Source organism: Diceros bicornis, chromosome 1 (genome assembly GCF_020826845.1).
Source record: "Diceros bicornis minor isolate mBicDic1 chromosome 1, mDicBic1.mat.cur, whole genome shotgun sequence".
NCBI lineage: Eukaryota > Metazoa > Chordata > Mammalia > Perissodactyla > Rhinocerotidae > Diceros > Diceros bicornis.
This window is the reverse complement of record NC_080740.1, coordinates 27,349,096-27,376,170: the sequence shown is the minus strand read 5'-3', so window position 1 is coordinate 27,376,170 and position 27,075 is coordinate 27,349,096. Positions and strand designations below refer to the sequence as shown.

At 34.3% G+C, this 27,075-nt stretch overlaps 1 protein-coding gene across 9 annotated transcripts in view; it reads right to left on the bottom strand.

Annotated features, from left to right (window-relative positions):
- The window catches only part of PPIP5K2 (diphosphoinositol pentakisphosphate kinase 2), a 73,512-nt gene that overhangs the window by 30,830 nt on the left and 15,607 nt on the right, over positions 1–27,075 (bottom strand). For 7 of the 9 annotated variants that reach the window (XM_058537010.1, XM_058537172.1, XM_058536962.1 and 4 more), the window contains 13 exons: positions 26,261–26,362; positions 24,900–25,061; positions 23,114–23,235; positions 21,757–21,858; positions 20,577–20,663; positions 19,727–19,806; positions 19,534–19,639; positions 18,487–18,572; positions 16,160–16,285; positions 15,896–16,017; positions 15,445–15,627; positions 2,015–2,156; positions 1,014–1,237 (listed from right to left, as the gene is read on the bottom strand). In XM_058537010.1, coding sequence (XP_058392993.1) covers positions 1,014–1,237; positions 2,015–2,156; positions 15,445–15,627; positions 15,896–16,017; positions 16,160–16,285; positions 18,487–18,572; positions 19,534–19,639; positions 19,727–19,806; positions 20,577–20,663; positions 21,757–21,858; positions 23,114–23,235; positions 24,900–25,061; positions 26,261–26,362 — 1,644 coding nt within the window. The remainder of the gene's footprint in view (positions 1–1,013; positions 1,238–2,014; positions 2,157–15,444; positions 15,628–15,895; positions 16,018–16,159; positions 16,286–18,486; positions 18,573–19,533; positions 19,640–19,726; positions 19,807–20,576; positions 20,664–21,756; positions 21,859–23,113; positions 23,236–24,899; positions 25,062–26,260; positions 26,363–27,075) is intronic. The other 2 variants (XM_058537034.1, XM_058537117.1) reach the window with 1 other exon arrangement.

Here is a 27,075-nt window from a genome sequence, read left to right as displayed (position 1 = left end):
GATGATGATTCAGTAACTTTACTGAATGAGTTATAATCAAATCAGTGTTAACTCACTGATCATCTGTCTGTACCATGCAGCTAAACCTGAGTTCTGCAGAATCTAGTGTGTTCACTTTGATGGTAATCTTAAAATGTCTTATCAGTTACAAAAGTAAAACTTTATTCTGTAAAATAAAATTTCTCTTTTGCAGACTAAAACTTCTCTTCTATTTAGTAAACAAAAGAAGTTGTCAGAGAATAAGTCTTTGTCTTCTAAGTCAGTGTTTCTTAAAGTGAGGCCCAAAGACATATTCTAGAAGTCTGAGATATTTTTATCCTGTCTTTTAAAAAGAATTCATATTTGCAAATCACTGATTCATATAATATACCTAAAATTGACTATATTATATATCTGACCAAACAAATAAATAGTTGCCCTTTCAGACTTGTCTAGTCACTTGCCTCTTGATTATCAATCTGATTCTCTGCTTAACTGCATTTGAGTTATTTGAATTCTGGTTTCACCTTTATTTTTATTCTCCTATAATGAAAATACCCATAACCACCCCCCACACACAAATAACCACTTACATCTTGACCTCTAAATACTATTTTCAAAATGCTTTCACATAAAGGAAAAAGACCTGAAAAATTTATATAGGGCCATAACTACCTTTTTCTCCCACTCCTCACATTTCCATAGCATAGAGCTGGTAGGTTCACAATAGGTGCCCAATAAATACTTAATTGATTTATTCCATCCTGTTTTTAGTTGTCTTGATTTTTAGTATATTATTGTTCTTTAAGAGTATCAATTCTTAAATTTTAAAAAGTCACTACAAACTATTAAGAAATCAAATAATGATTTACTATAACAAATAAAAAGTTTAAAATATAAATTCATACTTACTTTCCTTTTTAAAGTTATGGGTTTTACAGGGACATGAAAACCAACTATCTTTTATCCACTGACAGACATTTAAAAGTATCCCTACAGCACTTTAAGAAAATTGATTCCTAGAAATTACTTACCTGAGGGATAACAATATCTGCTAAAGCTTTTGAAAGTCTATATAATTCCATTGTGTTTTCTAATTTCAAGGAACCATTATGCTGGACATCATATTTTATACAGTCATATATGTCAGGGATTTTACTAATGTCGTATCTTCCGTTCTTTGTTTTAAAGTCTTTCTCCAATTTGGACCATCTACGCAGCATAAGCTCTAATGTTTCACTATGGTAAAGCTGAATATCTAAAACAACATAACATTTTTAGTATATTAAGCTTAAAAATCAGATTAAGAATATATATTAAAAAGTTGATAATTAGAAACTTTTTTAAACATCAAAGGTAAAATTAAGAAGCTAAGAAATGTTATCACAGGCACATACTATTAGCAACCATATATTCTGTAGACTTGAATAAAGGTATAAATACATAGGTTAAGAACTCGGTTTATAAAAGATCTTTCCATATGCTACACACTTCAATAATAATAAGAAAAAGAACAACAATTATAACAAAACTCTTTTAAGCTAATACATTTTCACTTCTGAATTTTAAATACTATTATTTTAATTAGATTCACATAACTAACAGGATAGACAGACTGTCTAGCAGAAAGGAACCTTAGAAATTAAACAGTTCAAAGGATCAACTTTTACCAGTAAGAAATCAAAAGATGCCAAAGTTGCCCAAGTTCTTAACCAAGCTAATCTCACAGCCAGAGCCCAGATCACCTTCCTGCAGCTTGCTCCTTCTTATTATGCTGCCTATTTGCTGCTTAACTATATGGCAATGCTACATAATTAATCTGATAAGAATGTTTTATCATCTCTTCCATGCTATCATAGATAAAAGCAACTATAACTTAGCTATTATTCTTTTGCTAGATATATACTAATTCATATTACACCTAGAAATAGTATGAGAAGCATGACTTAAGATTGGTGCATCTTATTTTAGAATATTTATAATAATCAGACAGTAATTTTTATTTGTTTTATGCTCTAAGAAAAACAATATTTACCTGATGATTTGGGATCTTCCATTCGATGTCTGATTTGAGAAGTCAAACTTTGTATCAAGGAATAAACTTTGTCACAGGTCTTCACAGGATTTTTAATTAAATGCATTGATTTGATAAGAGAAATGCTTCCAGATGGAGTAAGCTACAAATGAGTAAAGTACCAATTTTATATCTGATTATGCCCAATTGTCCAAGAGAACAATACATAAAATTTCCCAGTAGCTGGAGAACAATTCCATACCACAAATTAAGATAACCTCCCAAGTAAGTAATAAGATCAAGGTGGAACTAAAAACCTCAGAATTTCATATTTAAAAAATACTAAACCTTAGCTATCATTAGATTGCCCAGAGAAAATTTAGCAGAAGTACTCTAACTTACAATGAGATTTTATTCTAACTTAAAATGACAATTTGATGACTCACTTAATATGTGCAAATATGGTTCTAACCATTTGACGTACATTTACATGTAATAACCCTAAGACTCTATAAGTATCATCACGTTTTTCCAGTTGAGATACTTAGAGTTAAGCAACTTGTCCAAGATCAAACCACCAGCATGTGAAGAGTGGTATAAAAAAGCAGGTAGTCTGGCTACAGAGCTGGTGCTCTTAACCACCATGCTAATGCCTTTGTGATGAGATTTTCTCAAGTCAACAAAAGCCATTAATGACAACAGTTTTAAATTCCAGTTTTGACACTTAGCTTGGTAAATTATTTAACCCCATCAAATAAGTTTCTTCAAATATAAAAAATGTAAAGTGGAATTCCAACTCTTGTTATGGTAAACTAGGTAGTTTGGACCAATCTAACCACTGAAGATAAGTAAAAATCCTGGGCAAAGAATTTCTATACTTCTGCTTTAAGGTATCTGAGAGATGATAAGATGGTAAAGAATTATGTAACCAAAACTCATAGGTCAGTGATCCAGAGAGCGATCCTGGCATTTAAGGCTGTTTTTGCACTGGAGAAGTTTGTTGATTCTGAATAGACAGCAGAGAAGTGGAGTAGAGCTTTAATAGTCTTATTAGGTTAAGGAGACAAAAGCGAAGTCCAGGTTCCCAAAGGTGGAACTGTGGTAAACTCTCTGCATTTAGGGTTCAAAAAAGTGAGGGTGAGTCAGAAGCAAACCAACCCACCAACAAACTGCACACCAGGTTCAAGTCAACTGTTGGCCCAGAAAGATCTATTATCAAACTGGATTAAGCAGTCTTAGATTGCGAGGTCCACAGGCACATAGCAGGAATAAAAAAAAACCTTACTGGAAGATCACAGTATAATCTTAAGCTCAATTTATTTCCACAAACAAATAAAATATACATCTATAATTAAAGATATTCAGGCACACAAGAAAACACATCATCAATGCCAATCAGCAGAATAGACAACAGAAACAGAACCAAAGAGACTCTAGGTATTAGAATTATCAAAAACTAAAAAGTGAGGAGACTTCCTACATTCAAGAAGATAAAAGAAAACATCAGAAATCATCAAAGAACTGCAAACTACTGAAAAATGACAATGAATTATATTTTAAAAGACACAAATAGAAATTCTAGAATTGAAAAATACACTGGCTGAATTTAAAGCACATTAGATATAGCCAAAGATAGATTTAGTAAATTGGAAGACTGGTTAGAAGACTTTATCCAGAACAAAGAATAGAGAAAAAAGGATGAAAAAATCAAAAGGATAAGAGAAGAAAAAGTACTAACAAGATATATTTGGAGATCCAGAAGAAGGTAACAGAAGCAATATGTTTCTTAAAAACTTTCTAACACTGAAATCACAGATCCAAGAATCCTAATAAACTACTAGCAGGATAAATTAAAAATCAATCTACACCTAGACATACAATAGAAAAACTGCTGAAGACCAAAGATAAAATCAAAATGTTAAAAGTGGCCAGAAGGAGTTATTAAAATAAAAAAAGACTATCCTCAAAGGTGCAACAATAAAGTCAACAGCTCACTTCTCAAGGGAAACACTGGAAACTAGAAGATAGCGAAACAACATCTTCAATGCAATGAAAGAAAATAAATGCCATCCTAGAATGCTATACCCAGTGAACATATCCTATAAGAGTAAAGTTGAACTAAAAATATCTTCAGACAAACAAAAAAGAAGTCACTACCAGTGCACAGATACTAACAGATTTACTACATTTTTCTTCAGACAGAGAAAAATGATCTTAAATAGAAACGCTGAAATTCAGAAAGAATAACAGGTAATTAAGAGGGTAAATTAATGGGTAAATCTAAATGAATACTGCTTGTATAAAAGAACAATAACAACAATGATATATCGTGGGGTTTAAAATACACAGAATTAAAATAAACAATAGCATGAAAGTTGCAAGATGCATAAATGTTACAATGATTTTAGGCTAAATCAATGATTTAGGCTAAATACAATGATCCACTGCTAAATGTGTGGTCCAAGGACTAGCAGCACTGGCATGAACTGGAAGCTTATTAGAAATGCAGAATCTCAGTCCCCACCCCTGATGTGATGAATCAAAATCTACATTTTTAACAAGATCCTAGATGATTCTCATGCAAGTTAAAGTCTGAAAAGCACTCTAGGGTAGTTGCATTGTCCAGGAAGAGAGTAAAAGCATGATGTAAACATTCGACTTTCAGAAGTCACCGAAGCCTATTGTTATCTCTAGGGTAACGAGAAACAAATAGTAAAATGCAATACAATTTTCAGACTAACAAAGAAAGAAAGAAATAAAGAAAGAAAAAGTATCAATTCCAATGAAGCAAGAAAGGAAGAGAAAAATAAAAGCAGGCAGTACAAATATAAAGCACTTAAAAGATAACAGGGGCCGGCCCCATGGCGTAGTGGTTAAGCACACTCCACTTTGGCAGCCCAGGTTCATGGGTTCAGATCCTGGGAGCAGACCTACACCACTCATCAGCCACGCTGAGGCAGCAACCCACGTATAAAATAGAGGAAGACTGGCACAGACGTTAGCTCAGGGCAAATCTTTCTCAAGCAAAAAAAAGAGGAAGACTAGCAACAGATGTTAGTTCAGGGCTAATCTTCCTCAAGCAAAAAAAGAGGAAGACTGGCAACAGATGTTAGCTCAGGGTGAATCTTCCTCACACACAAAAAAATAGATTCACATATAAATTTATCAGTAATTTATACTATAAATGGAACAACTGTCCTAAAGAGTTTCATAATAAATTTTTTAAAAACCATATGCAGATTAAGAGATACACCTAAAAATATAGTTGCAGAAAGACTGAAAGTAAAAAGATAAAAAAAGATATACTGAAGAGAGTGACGTCAGCATCATGGCAGAGTGAGCTTTCCCGTGAATTCTTCCCCCACAAGATACAACAAAAGCAACAGCCACAGACCAACAACGGAATCCCAGACAGTGAAAACCTAGAGTGGAGGGATCCACACTGCCGCACATCTGAGAGCGGAACGTGCTGGGCCCCCGGAGGAAGTGGGGAGAGGTAAGGAGAACTCTGCTCCCTCCCCATCAGATCAGCGATCCCGGTCCGCGCGGCTCCCAGAGAGGGGGGAGGGGCGGCCCTCGGCGGGAAACTGTAGCTCTTCGGGCTCTCTCAGCCAGTGGGAAACTCCCGCACAGAGGGCTCAGAGGAGCCACAGGGCTACCATCAACATCTGAGCACCCCAGAGAGCGGATACAGAGGGGCAAACGAGAAGCCTCCCACGTCAGGGACCCAGAGGGCAAAAGAGAGAGCTCCCCCCTCCCCGCAACCCGGAGTCTGCAGCTGGACCAGACCTAGCGATCCGAGGCAGACCTGAACAAACTGGACTGGACCCGTGGATCGCAGTGGGGAAAAACAAAACAAAACAAAACAAAACAAAACTGCGGATCGCAGCAGAAAAACTGGGGCAGAGCGCAGGGGCCTTAGACTACACAGCCCTTTACCACCAGACAGTGGCGGCAGGTGGAAATTGCAACCAGAGACTTCCAGGATGAGGAAAATCAAAACCAACACAGGAACCACAATGCAAAAATATATGAAATCACCAGACCAGAAACAAAATGACAAGCACCCAGAAATCAACCCCGAAGACACAGAAATCCATAAACTAAATGACAGAGATTTCAAAATAGCTATCATAAAAACACTCAACGAAATACGAGACAACACAGACAAACAATTAAATGAGATTAGGAGTTTCTTCACAAAAGAGATTGAAATCATAAAGAAAAACCAATCAGTGCTGATGGAGATGAAGAACACAATGGAGGAGATAAAGGAGAATCTGGAATCTTTAAAGAACAGAGCTGACAATATGGAGGAAAGAATTAGTACTTTAGAGGATAGGAATACAGATATACTCCAGATGGAAGAAGAGAGAGAACTAAGACTAAAAAGAAATGAAGAAAGACTCCGAGAAATATCGGACTCTATTAGAAAATGTAACATAAGAATTATAGGTATTCCTGAGGGAGAGGAGAGGGAAAGAGGAACAGAGAGCCTATTCCAGGAAATAATAGCTGAAAATTTCCCAAATCTGGGGAAGGAGCAGGAAATACCAGTAAGCGAAGCCAACAGGACGCCTATATATATTAACAGACAAAGGCCTTCACCACGACACCTAGTGGTAAGGCTAGCCAGGGTCAACGACAAAGAAACAATATTAAGGGCAGCTAGACAAAAACAAAAAATAACGTACAAAGGAACTCCCATCAGGCTCTCAGCGGATTTCTCAACAGAAACTTTTCAGGCTAGAAGAGACTGGAATGATATATTCAAAATACTAAAGGCAAAAACTTTCAGCCAAGAATACTCTATCCAGCAAAAATATCCTTCAAATATGATGGAGAAATAGTAACTCTCCCAGATAAACAAAAGCTAAGGGAGTTCATGGCCACGAGACCCCCACTACAAGAAATACTCAAGAAGGCCATCAGGCCTGAAAAAAAGAAGAGAAAGGGAACACAAAGCTTGGAGGAAGGAGAAAAGTAGGTAGACAAAATCAGAGAAATAGTAGATCTTTACCGGAATAGGTTAGCAACCACTTAAATACTAAACTCAAAGATCAAAGGAAGAAATTCACCAAAAATAAATTTAACCTCATCACTGTAAACACACAGCCACAACACAAGATAGAATAAGGTATAACAAGAGCAACTTAGAAGGGGAAGAGGAAAGTGACTGAATTGACTTAGTATAAGGAAATAGGAGGCTATCAGATAATGGACTATCTCATACACAAGATTTTTTGCCCAAACCTCAAGGTAACCAGTAAACAAATAATCAAATTAAAACCACATATGATAAACAAAGAGAAAACTAGAAGAATCATAAGACAGAACAACCAAACTGAATTGGCAGTCCAAAACAAATGGGACAAGAAACAAAGGAAATGCAAAAGAACCAGAAAATAAGTGACAAAACAGCAACATTCAGCCCTCATATTTCAATAATTACCCTAAATGTAAATGGATTAAACTCTCCAATCAAAAGATACAGAGTGGCAGGATGGATTAAAAAGCAAGACCCAACAATATGCTGCCTTCAGGAAACACATCTTAGCACTAAAGACAAGCACAGGCTCAGAGTGAAAGGATGGAAGACAATACTCCAAGCTAATGGCAAACAAAAGAAAGCAGGTGTTGCCATACTCATATCAGACAAAGTAGACTTCAAGATAAAACAGGTTAAGAAAGACAAAGAAGGGAAATATATAATGATAAAAGGGACACTCCATCAAGAAGACATATCACTTATAAATATATATGCACCCAACGTAGGAGCACCAATGTACATAAAACAACTATTAACAAACCTAAAAGGAGAAATCAACAACAACACAATAATAGTAGGGGATCTTAACACCCCACTTACAGCAATGGATAGATCATCCAGACAAAAAGTTAATAAAGAAATATTAGACTTAAATGAAAAACTGGACGAGATGGACCTAGTAGACATATACAGAGCACTCCACCCAAAAACAGCTGACTACACATTCTTCTCAAGCGCGCATGGAACATTCTCTAGGATAGACCATATGTTGGGAAACAAAGCAAGCCTCAATAAATTTAAGAAGATTGAAATCATAACAAGCATCTTTTCAGACCATAAGGCTATAAAACTGGAAATGAACCAGGAAAAAAAAACTGGGAAAGTGACAAAAATGTGGAGATTAAACAACATGCTACTGAACAACCAATGGATCATTGATGAAATTAAAGGAGAAACCAAAAACTATCTGGAAACAAACGAAAATGATAACATGCCATATCAAACCATATGGGATGCAGCACAAGCGGTCCTGAGAGGGAAACTCATAGCGATACAAGCCCACCTTAACAAACAAGAAAAAGCCCTAATAGGCAACCTTAAATTACACCTAACAGAACTAGAAAAAGAAGAACAAACAAAGCCCAAAGCCAGCAGAAGGAGAGAAATAATAAAAATCAGAGCAGAAATAAATGATATTGAGACCAAAAAAACAGTAGAAAGGATTAATGAAACAAAGAGTTGGTTCTTCGAAAAGATAAACAAAATAGACAAACCCTTAGCCAGGCTTACTAAGAAAAAAAGAGAAAAGGCTCAAGTAAATAAAATTAGAAATGAAAGAGGAGAAATTACAACGGATACCATGGAAATACAGAGGATTATAAGAGAATACTATGAGAAATTATATGCCAACAAATTGGACAATCTAGAAGAAATGGATAAATTCTTAGACTTACACAACCTCCCAAAATTGAACCAAGAAGAAATGGAGAATCTGAATAGACCAATAACAAGTAGAGATTGAAATAGTAATCAAAAACCTCCCAAAAAATAAAAGTCCAGGATCAGATGGCTTCTCCAGTGAATTTTACCAAACATTCAAAGAAGATTTAATACCCATCCTCCTCAAACTATTCCAAAAAATAGAGGAAGATGGAACACTTCCTGAATCATTCTATGAGGCCAACATCACCCTGATACCAAAACCAGACAAAGACAATACAAAGAAAGAAAATTACAGGCCAATATCGCTGATGAACATTGATGTAAAAATCCTCAACAAAATATTGGCAAACCGAATACAACAATATATTAAAAAGATCATACACCATGATCAAGTGGGATTTATACCAGAGACGCAGGGATGGTTCAACATCCGCAAATCAATCAACGTGATACATCACATCAACAAAACAAAGAATAAAAACCACATGATCGTCTCAATAGACGCAGAGAAGGCATTTGACAAGATACAACATCCATTTATGATAAAAACTCTCAATAAAATGGGAATAGAAGGAAAGTACCTCAACATAATAAAGGCCATATATGACAAACCCACAGCTAACATCATACTCAACGGGGAAAGACTGAAAGCCATTCCTCTGAGAACAGGAACGAGGCAGGGCTGCCCACTCTCACCACTCCTGTTCAACATAGTACTGGAGGTTTTGGCCAGAGCAATTAGGCAAGAAAAAGGAATAAAAGGAATCCAAATAGGTAACGAAGAAGTGAAACTCTCACTATTTGCAGATGACATGATTGTATATATAGAAAACCCTAAAGAATCTGTTGGAAAACTGTTAGAAACAATCAACAACTACAGCAAAGTTGCAGGGTACAAAATCAATCTACAAAAATCAGTTGCATTTCTATATGCTAATAATGAACTAACAGAAAGAGAGCTCAAAAAGATAATACCATTTACAATTGCATCAAAAAGAATAAAATACCTAGGAATAAATCTTACCAAGGAGGTGAAGGACCTATACAATGAGAACTACAAGACATTATTGAGGGAAATCCACGATGACATAAAGAAATGGAAAGACATCCCATGCACGTGGATTGGAAGAATAAACATAGTTAAAATGTCTATATTACCTAAAGCAATCTACAGATTCAATGCAATCCCAATCAGAATCCCAATGACATTCTTCACAGAAATAGAAAAAAGAATACTAAAATTTATATGGGGCAACAAAAGACCCCGAATAGCTAAAGAAATCCTAAAGAAAAAGAACAAAGCAGGAGGCATCACAATTCCTGACTTCAAAACATACTACAAAGCAATAGTAATCAAAACAGCATGGTACTGGTACAAAAACAGACACACAGATCAATGGAACAGAATTGAAAGCCCAGAAATAAAACCACACATATATGGACAGCTAATTTTCGACAAAGGTGCTAAGAACATGCAATGGAGAAAGGAAAGTCTCTTCAATAAATGGTGTTGGGAAAACTGGACAGCCACATGCAAAAGAATGAAAGTGGACCATGTGCTATTGCCATTCACAAAAATTAACTCAAAATGGATCAAAGACCTGAAGGTGAGACCTGAAACTATAAAACTCATAGAAGAAAATATAGGCAACACACTATTTGACATTGGTTTTAAAGGAATCTTTTCGGATGACATGCCTACCCAGACTAGGGAAACTAAAGAAAAAATAAACAAGTGGGACTTTATCAGATTAAAGAGCTTTTATAAGACAAATGAAACCAGAATCAAGATGAACAAACAACCAACCAGCTGGGAGAGAATATTTGCAAAACATACATCTGACAAGGGGTTGATCTCCATAATATATAAAGAACTCACACAATTGAACAACAAAAAAACAAACAACCCGATCAAAAAATGGGCAGAGGAAATGAACAGACACTTCTCCAAGGAAGATATACAGATGGCCAATAGGCACATGAAAAGATGCTCAACATCACTAATCATCAGGGAAATGCAAATCAAAACAACACTAAGATACCACCTCACGCCCGTTAGAATGGCTATAATCACAAGACAAAAAACAACAAATGTTGGAGAGGATGTGGAGAAACAGGAACCCTCATACACAGCTGGTGGGAATGCAAATTGGTGCAGCCTCTATGGAAAACGGTATGGAGATTCCTCAAAGAATTAAAAATAGAGATGCCCTATGATCCAGCCATCTCACTACTGGGAATCTATCCAACGCACCTGAAATCAACAATCCAAAGAGGCTTATGCACCCCTATGTTCATTGCAGCATTATTCACCATAGCCAAGAGGTGGAAGCAACCTAAGTGTCCCTCGACTGACGACTGGATTAAGAAAATGTGGTATATATATACAATGGAATACTACTCAGCCATAAAAAAAGACAAAATCGTCCCATTTGCAACAACATGGATGGGCCTGGAGCGTATTATGTTAAGTGAAATAAGCCAGAAAGAGAAAGACAAACACTGTATGATCTCACTCATATGTGGAATATAAACCAACACATGGACAGAGAAAACTGGACTGTGGTTACCTGGGCAGTGGGGGTGGGGGGTGGGCACAAGGGGTGAAGGGAGTCATATATGGGGTGATGGACAAAGAAAAATGTACAACCCAAAATTTCACAATGTTAGAAACCATTAAAACATCAATAAAAAAAAAAAAAAAAGATATACTATGCAAACACCAAATAAAAGAAAACAAATTATTGTAGCTATATTAATCTCAGACAAAGTAAACTTTGAGGTAAAAAGTACTGATTGAAATATACCAATTCTAAATTTGATAATCTAATAACATGGCATCAAAATATGTAAAGCAAGGATTAAGAGAAGTACAAAGACAAGAAAAATCCACAATTATAGTAGAAAATTTTAACACATAACAGTAAAAAAAGAAAAAACAGACAAAAAAAATCAGGAAGAATTTTTGTTTTTACCAAAATGATATAAAGTTAGAAATAGAAAAGTATACTTAAAAATGCTATAGGTCTGGAATTTTTAAAATATACTTCTAAATAACCTATGATTGAAGGGAAAAAAATCAAAGGAAATCAGAAAATGTCCCAAACTGCATAAATCTCAAAATTTATGAATAGTCAAAACAGTGAATAAAGGCAAAACTATGGCCTAGAGTGTATATTTTAGAAAATATTGAATATTCATGAGTTATTAAGCATCCATCTAGTGACATTAATTTTCAAGAATTAGGAAAAGGGCAAAATAAAACTACAGAAGTGGAAGGAATAAAATATTAAACAATAAAAATTAATCAAATGAAAACAAGCACATAATTCAGAGGACAAACCAATTTGAAAGAAAGTTCTTTGAATGGAATAATAAAGCTGATCAACCATGGCGAAATTGATCAAGAAAAAATTAGACAGTACAATGTTATGAAACAAAAAGGGACATCTCTACAGATTCGCAGACACTACAAAGAACTTAAAGAGGATATTATAAACAAACTTCTAGAAGAATGTAATTTAATACTGACAAAAGACATAACAATTGAAAACTACTAAATTATTCTGGAATCCCTAATTACAAGCTTTCCCACAAAGAAAATGTTCATAGAATTTACTAGGAAATTTAAGCATTTAATGAAACATATGTACACAAACTATTCCCCCAAAATAGGACTCCCTAACTAATTTTATGGGACTAGCATAATTTTGATAATGAAAGCAGACAAAGATATGGCAAGAATAAAAAAGAAAAGGTCAATCTGATAATGAACACAGACGTAAAACTCCTAACCAAAATTACTAGTAATCCTAAATGAGTGATACATATTTAAAAAAAAAAAAAACAAAAAAGTTGAGTTTATTCTAGGAACCAATGTAGCTTCATATCCCCCAAAATCATATGATGCAAGAGATGAAAAGAAAATAGGATAAAATTCAAAAATGTTTCATAATAAAAACTCTCAGCAAAATAGGAACAGAATGGAATTTCCTTATTCTGAAAAAGAGTAGCTATAAAAAATCTACAAAAAACATCACACTTAATGGACAAGTGTTAAAAGCTTTCTCTTTGAGAATATGGACAAGAAAAGAAACGCCACTTCTATTTAATTTGTTTTGAAGGTGCTAGTTAGTGAAGTAAGGCAAGAAAAAGAACAAAAAACATAAGGATTGGAAAGGAAGAAAAAAATCTGTGGATACGCTTTTAAAAGATCAAACAAAATATCTACAAATTGGGGGTCGGCCTGGTAGCTCAGTGGTTAAGTTCACATGCTCCACTTCGGTGGCCCCAGGTTCACGGATTCGGATCCCGGGTACGGACCTATGCACTGCTCATCAAGCCATGCTGTGACAGTGTCCCACATACAAGATAGAGGAAGATGGGCAATGGATGTTAGCTCAGAGTCAGTCTTCCTTACAAAAAAAAAAAAAGAAGAAAAAGAAAAAAGCTACAAATGATTAAATTAGTTCAATAAAGTTGACACACATAAAGTCAATATTTAAAAACTACTTCTGCATAGCAGCAACAATCAGATAATAAAATTTTTAGAGGTACCACTCACAATTGCACAAAAATTTTTTTAAAAGATAAAAATTTGGGGCCGGCCCCATGGCGCAGTGGTTAAGTGCGCGCTCTCGGCTGCTGGCGGCCTGGGTTTGGATCCTGGGTGTGCACCGACACACTGCTTCTCCAGCCATGCTGAGGCCACGTCCCATATAAAGTGGAGGAAGATGGGCACAGATGTTAGCCCAGGGCCAGTCTTCCTCAGCAAAAAAAGAGGAGGATAGGCATGGATGTTAGCTCTGGGCTGATCTTCCTCACCAAAAAAAAAAAAAAAAAAAAGATAAAAATTTTCACAAACCACAAATTTAATGAAATCTAAATCAATATCCCAAAAGGATTTTTGAACAGCTTATTTAAAATTTATATGGAAATGCAAGAAAAGCCAAAAAAACTTGAAGAAGGAACAACGTAGGATTTGGGAGATCTTATTCACTGGCACAAGGATCAACAAAAGTATACAGTCTAGAAACAGACCACACATACATGATAAAGATGGTACTACAAAGAGGTCGGGAAAGGACAGTCTTTGCAGTGTGTGGTGCTGGATGTACATATAGTTGGGGTAAAAATATCAATTTTGACATCATTACCTTATAGTACACACAAAAGTCAACTTTAGCTGGACTGAAGATAAATGTGGAAGGTAAAACAGTAAAGCTTATAGAAGATCATATATAAGAATATCTTATGACCTCTGGTTAGAAAAAGATATTATAGGGGCCAGCTCCGTGGCTTAGCGGTTAAGTGCACACGCTCCACTGCTGGCGGCCTGGGTTCGGATCCCGGGCGCACACCGACGTACCGCTTCTCCGGCCATGTTGAGGCCGCATCCCACATACAGCAACTAGAAGGATGTGCAACTACGACACACAACTATCTACTGGGGCTTTGGGGGAAAAAATAAATAAATAAATAAAATTTAAAAAAAAAAGACATTATGAACAATACATCAAAATGCACTGACCATAAAGGAAAAAACTGAATTTGGAATTCACAGAAATAAGAACTTCTGCTTACCAAAAGACATTATTAAGGCTTAGAATAGGAAGTAGTATTTAGAACACACATAACAAAGAGCTTATATCCAAAATATATAAAGAACTTCTACCACTCAATAAGAAAAACACAGACAACCATAGGAAAAAAAAGACAAAAGACTTGAAGAGAAGGCCTCACGCAAGAGGATATCTAGATGGTCAATACATTTACCTTCAGAATGGCCAAAATAGAGTAGTCTCAGAATACCAAGAACAGAGACTATGTAGAACAATGACAACTATTATGGACTTCTGGTGGGAGTGTAAATTGGTTCAATGACTTTAGAAAACAGGTTGACATTATCTACTAATATTGAAACACAAGCATACTATGGGTCACAGCAATTCTACTCCCAGAATATACCCAAGAGAAACGTATGCCATATGCTCTAGGAGGCACACAAGAATATCCACAGCAGTGTTAATTATAATAGCCCAAAACTATAACAATAGTAGAGAGCATATATAAATTGTAGTACATTCATAAAACAGAACACGGGTCAACAATCTATGGCTGCAGGCTCAATGAGGTCTGTTGCATAGCCCATTAGCTAAGAATGGTTTTTATACTTCTTAAAAGGTAGTCAAAAAAAAAAAAAAAAAAAAAAAATAAGCAACAAGAGAACATATGTGACCCCCAAAACCTAAAATATTTACTATCTGGTCTTTTACAGAAAAAGTTTGCCAATCCCTGAAATAAAATACTACACCGAAATGACTACTAATTAACTATGGAAATTCCCAAAAATATGGATGAGTTTCACAAACATAATATTGAGCAAAATAGACGGAGAAGAAGCCATTCTATTATATGAAGTTTAAACAAATAGCCAAAACTGAGACTAAAGGAGTTAGAAATGCATACTTGTCCAAATAAGTATTCTGGATATGATAAGACTATAAAAAAGATCAACATAAAAAGTCAGGATAGTAGTTGTTTCTAGGAGATAGGGAAGGGGTTGCAACTGGAAGGGGCACACAGGGGTTAGCATTGTACCAAGGTTCTACTTCTCTATCTGGATGGTGATTATATGAGCATTTGCTTTATAATACAATAAGCTCTAACTTTATGTTTTATGCACTTTTCTATGTGTGCATAATATTTCACAATGTAAAAGAGTTTGCTAAGAACTCACCTTTTCATAATCTTCAGCAGTAAAATCCCTGTCTTTCTGAAGTATTTCATGAAGTCTTGCTTTCACACGTTGCTGACAACTGCTCAAAGAGTCACTATCACTATCCAAAAGACCATTCATATTTGCACTTTTCACCATTTGAACAAGAATGGGTGTAAGCTCTCCTTCCAGAGCTAATAGCCCCTAAACATATTTTAAAAAGCCAATACAGATTGAAAAATTAGTATGTGAAATAATAGAAAGTATCATAATAATTATTGTTACATGCTGAAATTCATAAGTTATGAGCTAACTAAATAAAACTTTATTAATAATACAGTTTATCATTGCCGTCTCAGGGCTTTAGTTTGAATTTCAAATTTGGAATTTTTAAACATTGCATTAGTAAAACTCTTTTAAAATGCAGTATTTGATGAAAATTCTAGGAATTCTAAAAAACATTTATTTATACCTTTGCAAAAGCAGCTGCAGTCATCTGGACCCGTCCTTCATCAGAGGCATATATTTTGAGGTCATGTCGGTAGGTACTATGTAATCTGAGTAAACCACAACCAGGAAATCCTGCATAATCTCCTGAAAATAAATCCTCAAATCACTTAAGCTATATTTTTATCTCACTGTATTTCTATAAATATTTAATAACATCTTAAAATAAATGAGGATTTGAAAATACGATGTACGAATTTCACCAAATTAAAGAAACTCCAGAATTTACCTTGACCTCCAGGATACATACACCTGAAAGCTCTTCCAAGTTCTTCAGCCTGGACCCTGCCTGCAGGGGTTAGTTCTCCTCCCCATTTTAGAACCAAAAGTAAGGATGGTTCTTCTCTTCGGCTGTCTAAGATACATGTGAATGGATAAAGCAAATGTCAAGTTTATTTCTTTTAAACAGACATGTTTCAAGATTAATTTTTCTTTGTGCTCTCTTCTGCAGTGGAATAATGGCCTTTATGTAAATTACTTTGTCCCTTAAACATACCCATCTTTGTAGGCTGTTGCTTCTGTCAGGAATACCCTTTGGTCCACCTGTTAAAATCTTACGAAAATTTCAAAATCTCTTCCACACTTGAGGAAGAAGGCTCTTTCCCAGTTTCCTGAAAGGAAGTACTGCCTCTCCCTTCCCTGCTCTCATAGTGGTATGAAAGTAATGGTATTTGCCCAATGTATTTAATTTAGTTGTGCTCGAGATGCTAGATTAAGAACTCCTTGATGACAGGATCCAGATGTCTTTATATTAAGAGCCTCCTGTAGTGCTGTCACATAAAAGATAATGTTAGCTGAAGTAAAGAAGAGGTATAGATTTTTATGATTAGGAATCAGCGATTCGAATACTTTTAGGTAGATGTGAGATGACAGAGCCTAATATTTATTATAAATTAAATTTATGGGTGAGATATACAATAAAATGTAGCCAAGAGCAGCTCTTTAAATTTCAAATTGTGGAATTTCTGTATGTACCAGATGAAAGTAATTTTCTCAGACGTAGGGGAAGTGTACCATAAGTGAATGAGTTTCTATACTTAATTTTGACCTGCCCTTTATCACAGCCTAAGATCTATGTTGGGTTACAGAAACAAAGACAATTTAAAAATAAGTAATACAAGCACTAAAGAACTTAATGATAATTCATTAGAAGTGACAGAAAATCACCCTTTCCCCTGGGATTAGTTAGTAGTTGTACGTGCTTTACCACGTAGGCCAATATTAATTTATGAAAGAACAATTAATTGACTTTTTTTTTTTTTTGAGGAAGATCAGCTCTGTGCTAACATCTGCCAATCCTCCTCTTTTTTTTTGCTGAGGAAGACTGGCCCTGGGCTAACATCCATGTCCATCTTCCTCCACTTTATACGGGACGCTGCCACAGCATGGCTTGCCAAGCAGTGCGTCGGTGCGCACCAGGGATCTGAACCGGCTGCCGCAGCGGAGCACACAAACTTAAGCGCCTGTGCCACCAGGCCGGCCCCTTAATTGACTTAAATGAATAGTTATTTAATGAATGTTTTTGATCATAAACATTAAGACATAGGAAATTAATCTGTATTGCTATTAATCACAGATTGTGACGAGAGCAACATGTCAAATTTTAAAATATATATACATAAATATATAAAGGTCAACATAATCAAAATATTTGTTTGCACTGAAGATAATCACTACTTCAATTTTTGCTATTATAAATAATGCCACTGTAAATATCCATATAGATCAATATTTCCCTATCTAACTACTTCCTTGCGATAGATTCTTATAAGTAGAATTAAAGTCAAAGCATATGAACATTTTTTGAAGTTCTGATATATATATATATTGCCAAATTACTTTTCAAAGAGTTATTTCAATTTATACTCCTACCAGTAGACTGAAATCCTGTCCCACTATATTCTCATCAACATTCTTTACTACCAGTTTGAAAAAATAAAACACTTTGCCAGTGTGACAGACAAGAGTAATTATTACCACTGTTATCATTATTTTATTGTGCATCTCCATTTCTCCATGAAATGGCTTCTCCAACCCCTGCCCATTTTTCTTTTGAAAGTTAAATAAATTTATGGACTTTTGTGCTGACTGCTCTTAGGAGACTAATTTTAAAGTGCTTATTCTGATTTACTGCATGGAGGAAAATATCTATTTTAGAAACATGTTGATTGTGTATTTTATCAAATAGTCTTTTCATACTTTTTGAGCTTTCTTCCTGTATACTCTGCCCTCTTCTACCAAAAGAGGAAGAAAGGGACCTATTAAGTAACATTTAGTTATAAATGAATAAGCTTTCTGAAACAACCTCAGAGTAAAAGGGAAGTCCTAAGCAGTTTTCAGAATAATTAAATCTATTCTTTACTTAAATGATAAAGAACAAAATCTATACTTTATTTAAAGGATAGAAGGCACAGTTAACAAAATTTCACTTTATTTTTCCTTTATTCAGCATGCCAGTCCCTAAACTATTAGCAGAAGGAGGTCCAAAGATAATCAACGATGAGGAGTAAGTCCCTACATATAATTAAAACACAACAAGCATTAATAATGACATACCTTCCTCCTCACTAGATGTTTTAGGACAACCATGAGGGAGATAGGTTAACTGGACCTTACGATTTATTCCAGAAAAATGGCCATACCTGAAAAATAAAATGGCAAGCAGAATGGACAATACTCAGTAAGCATTCAATGCAAACTCCTAAAGAAAAACAAAAATCCATCTTACATATTAATGTCTCCTTGTATTTGTAATTACCTTGTTGAATTCTTCAAAATATCCTAGCAGAAAATCTGCACCACAGGTAGTCATTCTAACCACACTAAAAATGAAAATACAGCGGCCAGCCCAATAGTGTAGCAGTTAAGTTCGCGCACTATGCTTCGGCGGCCTGGGGTTCGCAGGCTTGGATCCTGGGTGCGGATCAACGCACTGCTTTGTCAAGCCATGCTCTGGCACCATCCCATACAAAGTAGAGGAAGGTGGGCACGAATGTTATCCCAGGGCTAACCTTCCTCAGCAAAAAGAGGAGGATTGGCAACAGATGTTAGCTCAGGACTAATCTTCCTCACACACGCACACACACACAAAGTGAAAATACAAAAAAAGTTTCTCTACAAAAGTTTGACAGTTTTGAAGAGATGACAAAGTATAGAAATATATAAAAATATAAATGTACGTGTCTTTAAAAAATAAAGGAAATGAGATTATAAGTGGCCAAATATGTAAAGCTTATAATAGGAATACTGGTGGTACCAATTTCACTTGATTAAAACACCAACATTGTTTTTTTAAACAGCACTGAATCCGTGGTGAAGTTAGCAATGTGACCTGCAGCCTAAGTAGTACTTCACAAAAGATGCAAATTTGATGTCCTCTTTTGATCTTCTCATCAAAATTAAAACTAAAACTATAACCTGTAATACAATAATCTATTTTCTCACTGGTAAAAATAAATCAGACTTTCACTAATTTCTCTTCAGCTACAGTGACAAAGAGCAAACAGATCAAATTGTGAAGGAAATTAACATGGAAAGTCACACACACACAAAAAGAGCACTACAAGTAGTTATCAAAATTAAGCGTTTCAAAAAGATACTCACATCTCTAACACGGTCTTCAGTTGTTCAAGTTTTGACTTGTTTTCTTCAATTTCAGAATCATTATTTTGCCCCAGCTCCATAAGAAGTTGTCGTGCAATATCCAGCACTTCCTATAAAATAAATTTAAAAAGAGTTGAATGTTTATGTAACTTTGCCATTAGCAATGTAAAACTCAACAAGAAATCAACTGCACTTGCCTGTAATTGTTTTGGCTTTTTGAGTTTTAATTTCCCAGATTTATATCCATCACACTTTTCAAAAAGATCAAAAAATCTTATAAAAAAGAGAGCACTGTTAGTTGTTTGCAATAATTAACATTACCACCATATACATAAAAAAGTCAGTTATAAAAAATTAAAGATATGGGACAAGAATGATTATAACTGACAGATATAGGACTCAGGGATCTACGGATTTCAAATATTGTGTGTCATCTTTCACTATGCCATGTTGCTCCTCTACTTTGATTCATAAAACTTAGTATTTTCCTAAACCATATCAAACTAATAATCACTAGATGATTTTTAAAAGTTTTCTCATAATAGAAACTGAATATATGATTATAATACAAATATCATATATTCTCTGAAGTCACTGTATACACATAAATTTTTTTAAAAAATCAGTTTCAATGCATGTTTAATAGTTCAGGTTTTCAAATTTTATCATCTCCAAATCAAATACTGAATAGAAATAACATAAACTTTCATTCTACTAATTTTCTTCTAGAAAGTTGAGAGGTTAATGACTCTCAGAAAGCAATGTAAGAGAATAATAAACCAAGATTAAATAGAACACTTTTACAACAATAAATGAAAGCCAGGTCAGACTGATGATCATTTATGGATACCATTACAATAATTCTCAGATGCAGATATATACAATTATTTTAAATGAATTTTGTTTGTATCCAGTGGTTTAAATATTAATGGCCAAGAAATGGTGGTAAACAGTGTTTCTATGACATATTAATCAAAACAGCTAATCACCTATCAGAAATCTTATTATCTCCTGAGTGTTAAATTATTCCCCTTAAAACATACTTTTGATGCCTCACTTCCATCTTCATTTTTTGTTTTGGTGTTCGATCCCCGTGACGTATGACAGCTATGACACATCTAAGTTCCATCCTAAAAGAAAAAAATACGTTCTCAATTTTCCAACAAAGATTTGTGTTGCATAATTCAGATCAATACAACATCTAGTTATTTATTTAGAGCTATCTTTTACTATTTCAAGACATTCCCCACGAAGAACAGTACTTGTAACAGCCAGTCAATTTTACCAAATAAAATCCTAAAAAGAATTTAAGAAGCTGGAGGGGGAGTAGTATTAAGCTATATAATATCTGCTTCCTCTCTCAAGATAACTATGCTAACTCTGGGATAAAAGTAAATGGACTGCAACCCCAGAACTTCATTAAATCCTTGCCCTTAGATCATTCCAGGCTGAAATTTCATTAAATCAAAACAAAATAAAGCTTTATTGATAGCTGCTTTGTTTTGCCCAAGTAAGAAGAACAAGTATTTCAAACTCAAATTACTGGAGGATAAAACTGTCCTAGGAAGAATGTTAGGGTATAATTTAGTATTTGCCAAACTGTGAGCCTCAGAACACAACCCTGCAGGATTTTAATAATTTACCCCCCAAAAAATTCGTGTTAAATAAGTTGGGAAATACTGGTTTAAAAACAAAATTAAATATTTTTGGTCCTCCCTCACCTTAATCAAGACTTCTTCAGAATATTTAATATGCTAATGTAAATTTCTAAGCTGTGAATATGAAGCATTTGGTGAGTTTCAAGTAGTAACTTTCACCAGCAGAATGCTATGAAACACTTTGGCAATATTGGTCTAATTAACTTACATCAAGATATAACTGTGTATTTTTTCTTTACATGCTGAAAGCACCAAAGTTGGGTCACTGGCTATGAACCTTTAAGTAAGGCACCTCTGGTGCCTCCTTTATTCTTATAGCTTAATTCAGTACTTCTACAATTATCTAAGTACTTTTTAGGATTTTATTTGTAACAATCCAAAAGATTTTTAGTCTAGATGAACCCTTGTAAAAACACATAATCTAGTTCTCCATCTGCAAAGTGAATCATATACAACATACACAGTAAAGTGTCTAATAATCATTCAGAAATTTAATCTTTATTGTAATAGCACAGACTGATGGGGAAAACCCAAGGAGTTTCTAAACTAAAATATTCAAACTTACATAGTTCCAGACGTAGTTGGTACAATCGGGATATCTTCAGCTTCTAAGGGAATTGACCAGGGGATATGAAATTGTGGAGCAAGCTCTCGCATTACAATATTGCTTTAAGACAAAAAGAAAAAAAATTAAAAATTAGTTCATTTTAAGACAACACTGGATACTTAATGACAAATGATACAGAATCATAGGAGTTAAGTCAAACTATCTAGTGATGATAACAGCATATAAAAAGTAACCCAAAGAATCAATCCTGATGAAGAAAAATCAGATTAGCAGTTCTAAACTGGTGTATCAGAACACATTAATGGGATGTCATGAATTCGGAATTATTTATTTATTTTAGTTTTAAAAATATAAATCACATTGGATTCAAATAAATCACTATAATTGCATCATATCTACTTACATAGATTCTGAAACCCAAGACTGTCTCTTCTGGGCAGCCACTGATCATTTCTTACCAGTTTATTGATCACCTATAAAGCTATTCTAAATACCATTGCTCGTTTTTAACAAATTTCTATTGTATTTTACTAATAGGGTTAACAATGAAAACATGCTTAAGTACACAAACATTTTTTGTTTTATTTAAATTTAGCATTTATTCATGCTAACATTTAGTAAGCTCCCTCAAACTTCACTTTAAGGGTAACTTCACAAATCTTTGAAATATACTATAAAAGCTGACTCCAATTATTACAATACCTTTTTAAGTGTAAGTTTCTTATGGCTTTGTTATTTTTACTTTGAAAGAGTTTAAAACAGTTTTTGTCTTGTGAGTCTTCTAAATCAAAGTATAAGAAAACAGGTCAAAGAAAATAAAAATGGCATTCCCATATGCAATAATTTCTTTTATATTCACTTGATAATCTCATGAGATTATCTTTAGGTAACACATGCTTGTTAAAAGCAGCAACATTCAAAAGAATCCTGAATTCCAAATATTTCTATTTTACTCTGGTTACTTATTTTACGAATATTAACTTTGTGCCATTAAGAGAAGGAAACTTTTTCAACTATAATTATACAGCAAAAACTTCAGGAGCAAAGTAATCTAATAAATTAGCTGTTTTGATTAATAATCACTGTATAAATCACTGTTATAGCATTTCTAAATCTATGAAGTTAAAATACCTTTAAGCCTTTATCTATACTGATCATAAATTAATCTGTCTTCGATAACCCAAAGTATAATTCAGGATTTGGCTCAGTCTTTGGGGATGTCATTTTATGAACACTGATTTTTATCCTTGAGTGCTTACACAAAATCTTGATCATTTGATGTTTACAATTATTTGGTTTCTGAATAAACAGTATACATTAGCTATAACAAAGGTAGAGAGGAAAAAATTCTTACCCAAGTATTTTTGCACAATCATCATAATACTTCATGGAATTTTTCACAAAACTGAAGCCATTGACATCACAGACATAGGACTGTCCATTGGCCCGTAACAAATCAAAGCCACAAACTGTTTGCTATTTAAAATAAATTATAAACTTTAAAGTACCATTTGAATTAAGAGTCACAGTTTTCCAGTCTTACTAGAACATATCAAATTTTATAAAGGTCTAAAAGTGTATTACTGTTTATTAGTTTACTTCATAATAAGTAAAAGATGAAAGAAACTACTTATTTATAACCTGAGTACTCTGAAAATATATAGCACATGCCAAATAGTTAAGTTCCTTACCATGAAGTAGATGTAGAACAATAATGCTTAAGGGACTAGAGAGGCCAAAAAAATAACACATTGTATCAAAAAGTTCTTTAACTAACATTTAATTAAAAAAAAAAAGTAAAAAATTTTAAAGGCTTTGATAAACTTTGTGCTAGCACAATTATACCACTTTAACCTAAAAAGACATATCCCCAAAGAAATGTCCAATTATCCCTATGAATCTTTTAAACCCTAACAACCATACACTTGTAAGCACCCCACATAAATTTACTTTATTTGGGAGAAGAAAACAGTTGAAAGCTATGAATTTCCTGCTCAGGCTCGAGGAATTTTCTGATCTTCTACATTTTATATTCAAATCATCACATATTAATATAATGTGATTTAAGTCATGGCTTTGAGAATCCTGGTATTACAAAATTGCAATGATTTATATAAAGCTATTAAAACATATTTATAGGCTAATATTCCTTCCATAAAAGAGACTTCAAATTATTAAGACAAAAAAAATTTATTTATTATTTACTAACCATTATTATACACTAGTCTTTAAGTTACATATCCCAGACAAGGCTTCAAAAAGGTAGTTTATTCTTTGTTAGATGCAGGTTGTACTACTTCTATTTAAATCTTTACTATATGGTAGTAAAAGCCTAACAATATAGATTAATTGAAGGAATTAGTCAAATGTCAGAAGTAAAAAGTTTTCTTTGAGAAATGTATTTGCATTGCTTTCATGAACATATTTTATCACATAATAGGCCAAAGATCAATTGTCACGGCTGGAAGACTACTGAGGACATTTTTGATTCGACAAAAATATCATTTATCAATTCTAAGAGTAAATAATACTTGTAACCAGTTTTGTTTTTAATATGTTAAACAAGACCTCTAAACACTGGTTAACCCTACTGTTTTAGTTAAGTTTTCCTCTGTAATTTTAATTTCTGGATAAACGGACAAAGTTCCTTTTTTGTTTTTGGTGAGGGACATCAGCACAGAGCTAACATCTGCCAATCCTCCTCTTCTTGCTGAGGAAGACTGCCCCTGGGCTAACATCTGTGCCCATCTTCCTCCACTTTATATGGGACGCCGCCACAGCATGGCTCGACAAGCAGTGCGACGGTGCACGCCCGGGATCTGAACGCCGGGCCGCGGTAGCCGAGCGCGCGAACTTAACCACTAAGCCACCGGGCCAGCCCCAAAGTTCCCTTTTATGTAATACAGAAAGAATACAAAGAAACAAAGGCCTTCATTTATTATCATTTTTTAATCATCATATTAGTTTTTATCATTGGCACTACAAGAATCCCTTGAAAAGTACATAAATTGTTCAGATGCACCGCTTTTATTTTCTCAGCTTACTTCTCCAATTATAGGCCCAAATAACATCTCTTTTACTCAAAAAAGAAAATTAGAATTCTTTTTACAAGGGCCTATATGGCCTGTATGACATCTTACCTTAAATGCGAGGCAGACTTTCCAAGCAATTAATTTTTCTCGTGCATTAAGAATAACAGGGTATCTTACTTCTTTTCCTTCACTATCTCGTTCCACCTTGCCATCAAGTGCTGGAGATTTTCGAGCTTCGGCATGGGCATAATCTGGACCCACTGTGTAAACCTTTCACAAATATTAAATGTATATTTTATTTAAAGATATCTATATATAAAAACCAGCAGACAACAAATTCAAAGAAAAAAATAATCAATAAGAAATACTTCAGTTTCCAGACTATTCTTTCACACACTTTTCTATTTTACATGCCAAAATTTTCAATACATTGGAAGAGGTTATAAATAACTAATTTTATAGCAAAACTGGTAAAGTGACGTTCCATGCTTCATAGAAAACAATTATACTGAGCATTATGAGGGAATTCTAGGATGTATATGATGTCATCCATCTCAAATTGCTTTTAGTTTAACAAAGGAGAGGTACAAATAACCATAAAAGGAACAAATAACCATAAGGAAGTAACTGCCAAAAGATTAAAAAAGGAGTGGGAGGTGAGGGACAGCATGAATTTGAAGGCACACAGAAGAGGGAAAGGCACTCTAAGCAAAGGTAATAAACACAGACACGGGGCAGAGGCATGAAACAGCACGACATTCAGGTAAGAGTAACTTATTTGGTATGGTTTACGTTGTAAGAAATAAGGCCCATAGGACAGACAGAGGGCAGAATGTGAAATATCTTGTATGCCAGCCTTTTGAATCTGATTATTATTCTGTGGTCAGTGAGGATCCACAAGAGAGGATCCACAAGAGAATTTTTAAGGAGAGGTTCACCATCAGGTTTACCCTTAGAAAGAACACTCTGTTTAGACAGAGACTGGCTAAAGGTGAAGCAATTAAGACCTTATTTTTCACCAAGAGAAATCACATATTTTTATATCACATTATAGTTGTTGTAGATCTCAAAACATCATTTAGTCTATTCAAGGCTTGGAAACTGTGGTGGCTGTTAGACCCTTACTCACTATATTTTATTACTTAATGTCCTTTCAAAGAAGCATACATATTATTGCATCACAAAGTTTGTTTTTAAATATTTTGATAACTATATTTTAATAAAATTTGTCTCCTTGGTCATCCTGTATGTTTTCTTTTAAGCCTTTATGAACATTATTCTAAAAAAAGAGTCCATAGGCTTCAGACTACCAAAGGCATTCACAGTCCAAAAGAGATTAAGAATCCCTAGTCAAAAAGAAAGACACACAGAGTAGAGGTTAGATATAGCTAATGAAAGGGTAACCTCTTTTTCTGAAATCATTAGTAAACTCTAAATACACAATTAAAATATACTTTAATCAATCTTACCTTAACATCAGTACCATCTGTGGGCATAAACTCTTCATATATATATGAGCCTGTTTTTCGTACATTGCTTTCTGGAGAATAAACACTACTTCTACTGCCAATCTGAAAACCAAACACATCCATCAATATGAAAACTAAATTATTCCCCTCATTTTTATAGTATAACCCTTTTGCCATCTACTTCCATCTTAGATACTTCCAAACATTTTTTAAATCTACAAATATTTAACAAAACTTACTATGTAGTTGACCCTATATTATTTTCTGCTGTAATTGTAATTTACATGTAAGTTAAACAGCATAAAAATACAACGAATACTAAGAATAATGTTTCTAAGATTCAACTATGTTGCTGCATGTAACTCTAGTTTGTTCCTTTTTACCACTATAGAATTTTCCACTGTATAAATACACCATAATTCAGTCATTCTCTATCAATGTATATTTAGGTTGTTTTCTAAGCTTTAGCTAGTAGAACAATGTTGCTTTGCACATTCTTATAAGTATCCCTGTGGCACATGTGTGCAAGAGTGTTTCTAAGGTATATACCAGAAGTGGAATCGCTAGGTGATACAATATGCTCATATTCAACTTACAAAGATAATGCCAAAATCTTTTATACGCTGTTTTAACAAGTTAGTCTCTCCAGCAGTGTATAAGAGTTGTTACTGCTCTATATCTTTGTCTATGTTTGCTATTATTAGACTTTTTAATATTTGGCACTCTCATGGATTTAAAATTGTGTTCCTACTTTGCATTTCATGATTGTTTATAAGTATACGTGCATTTTCAATCCTGATATATTGCTAAGTTAT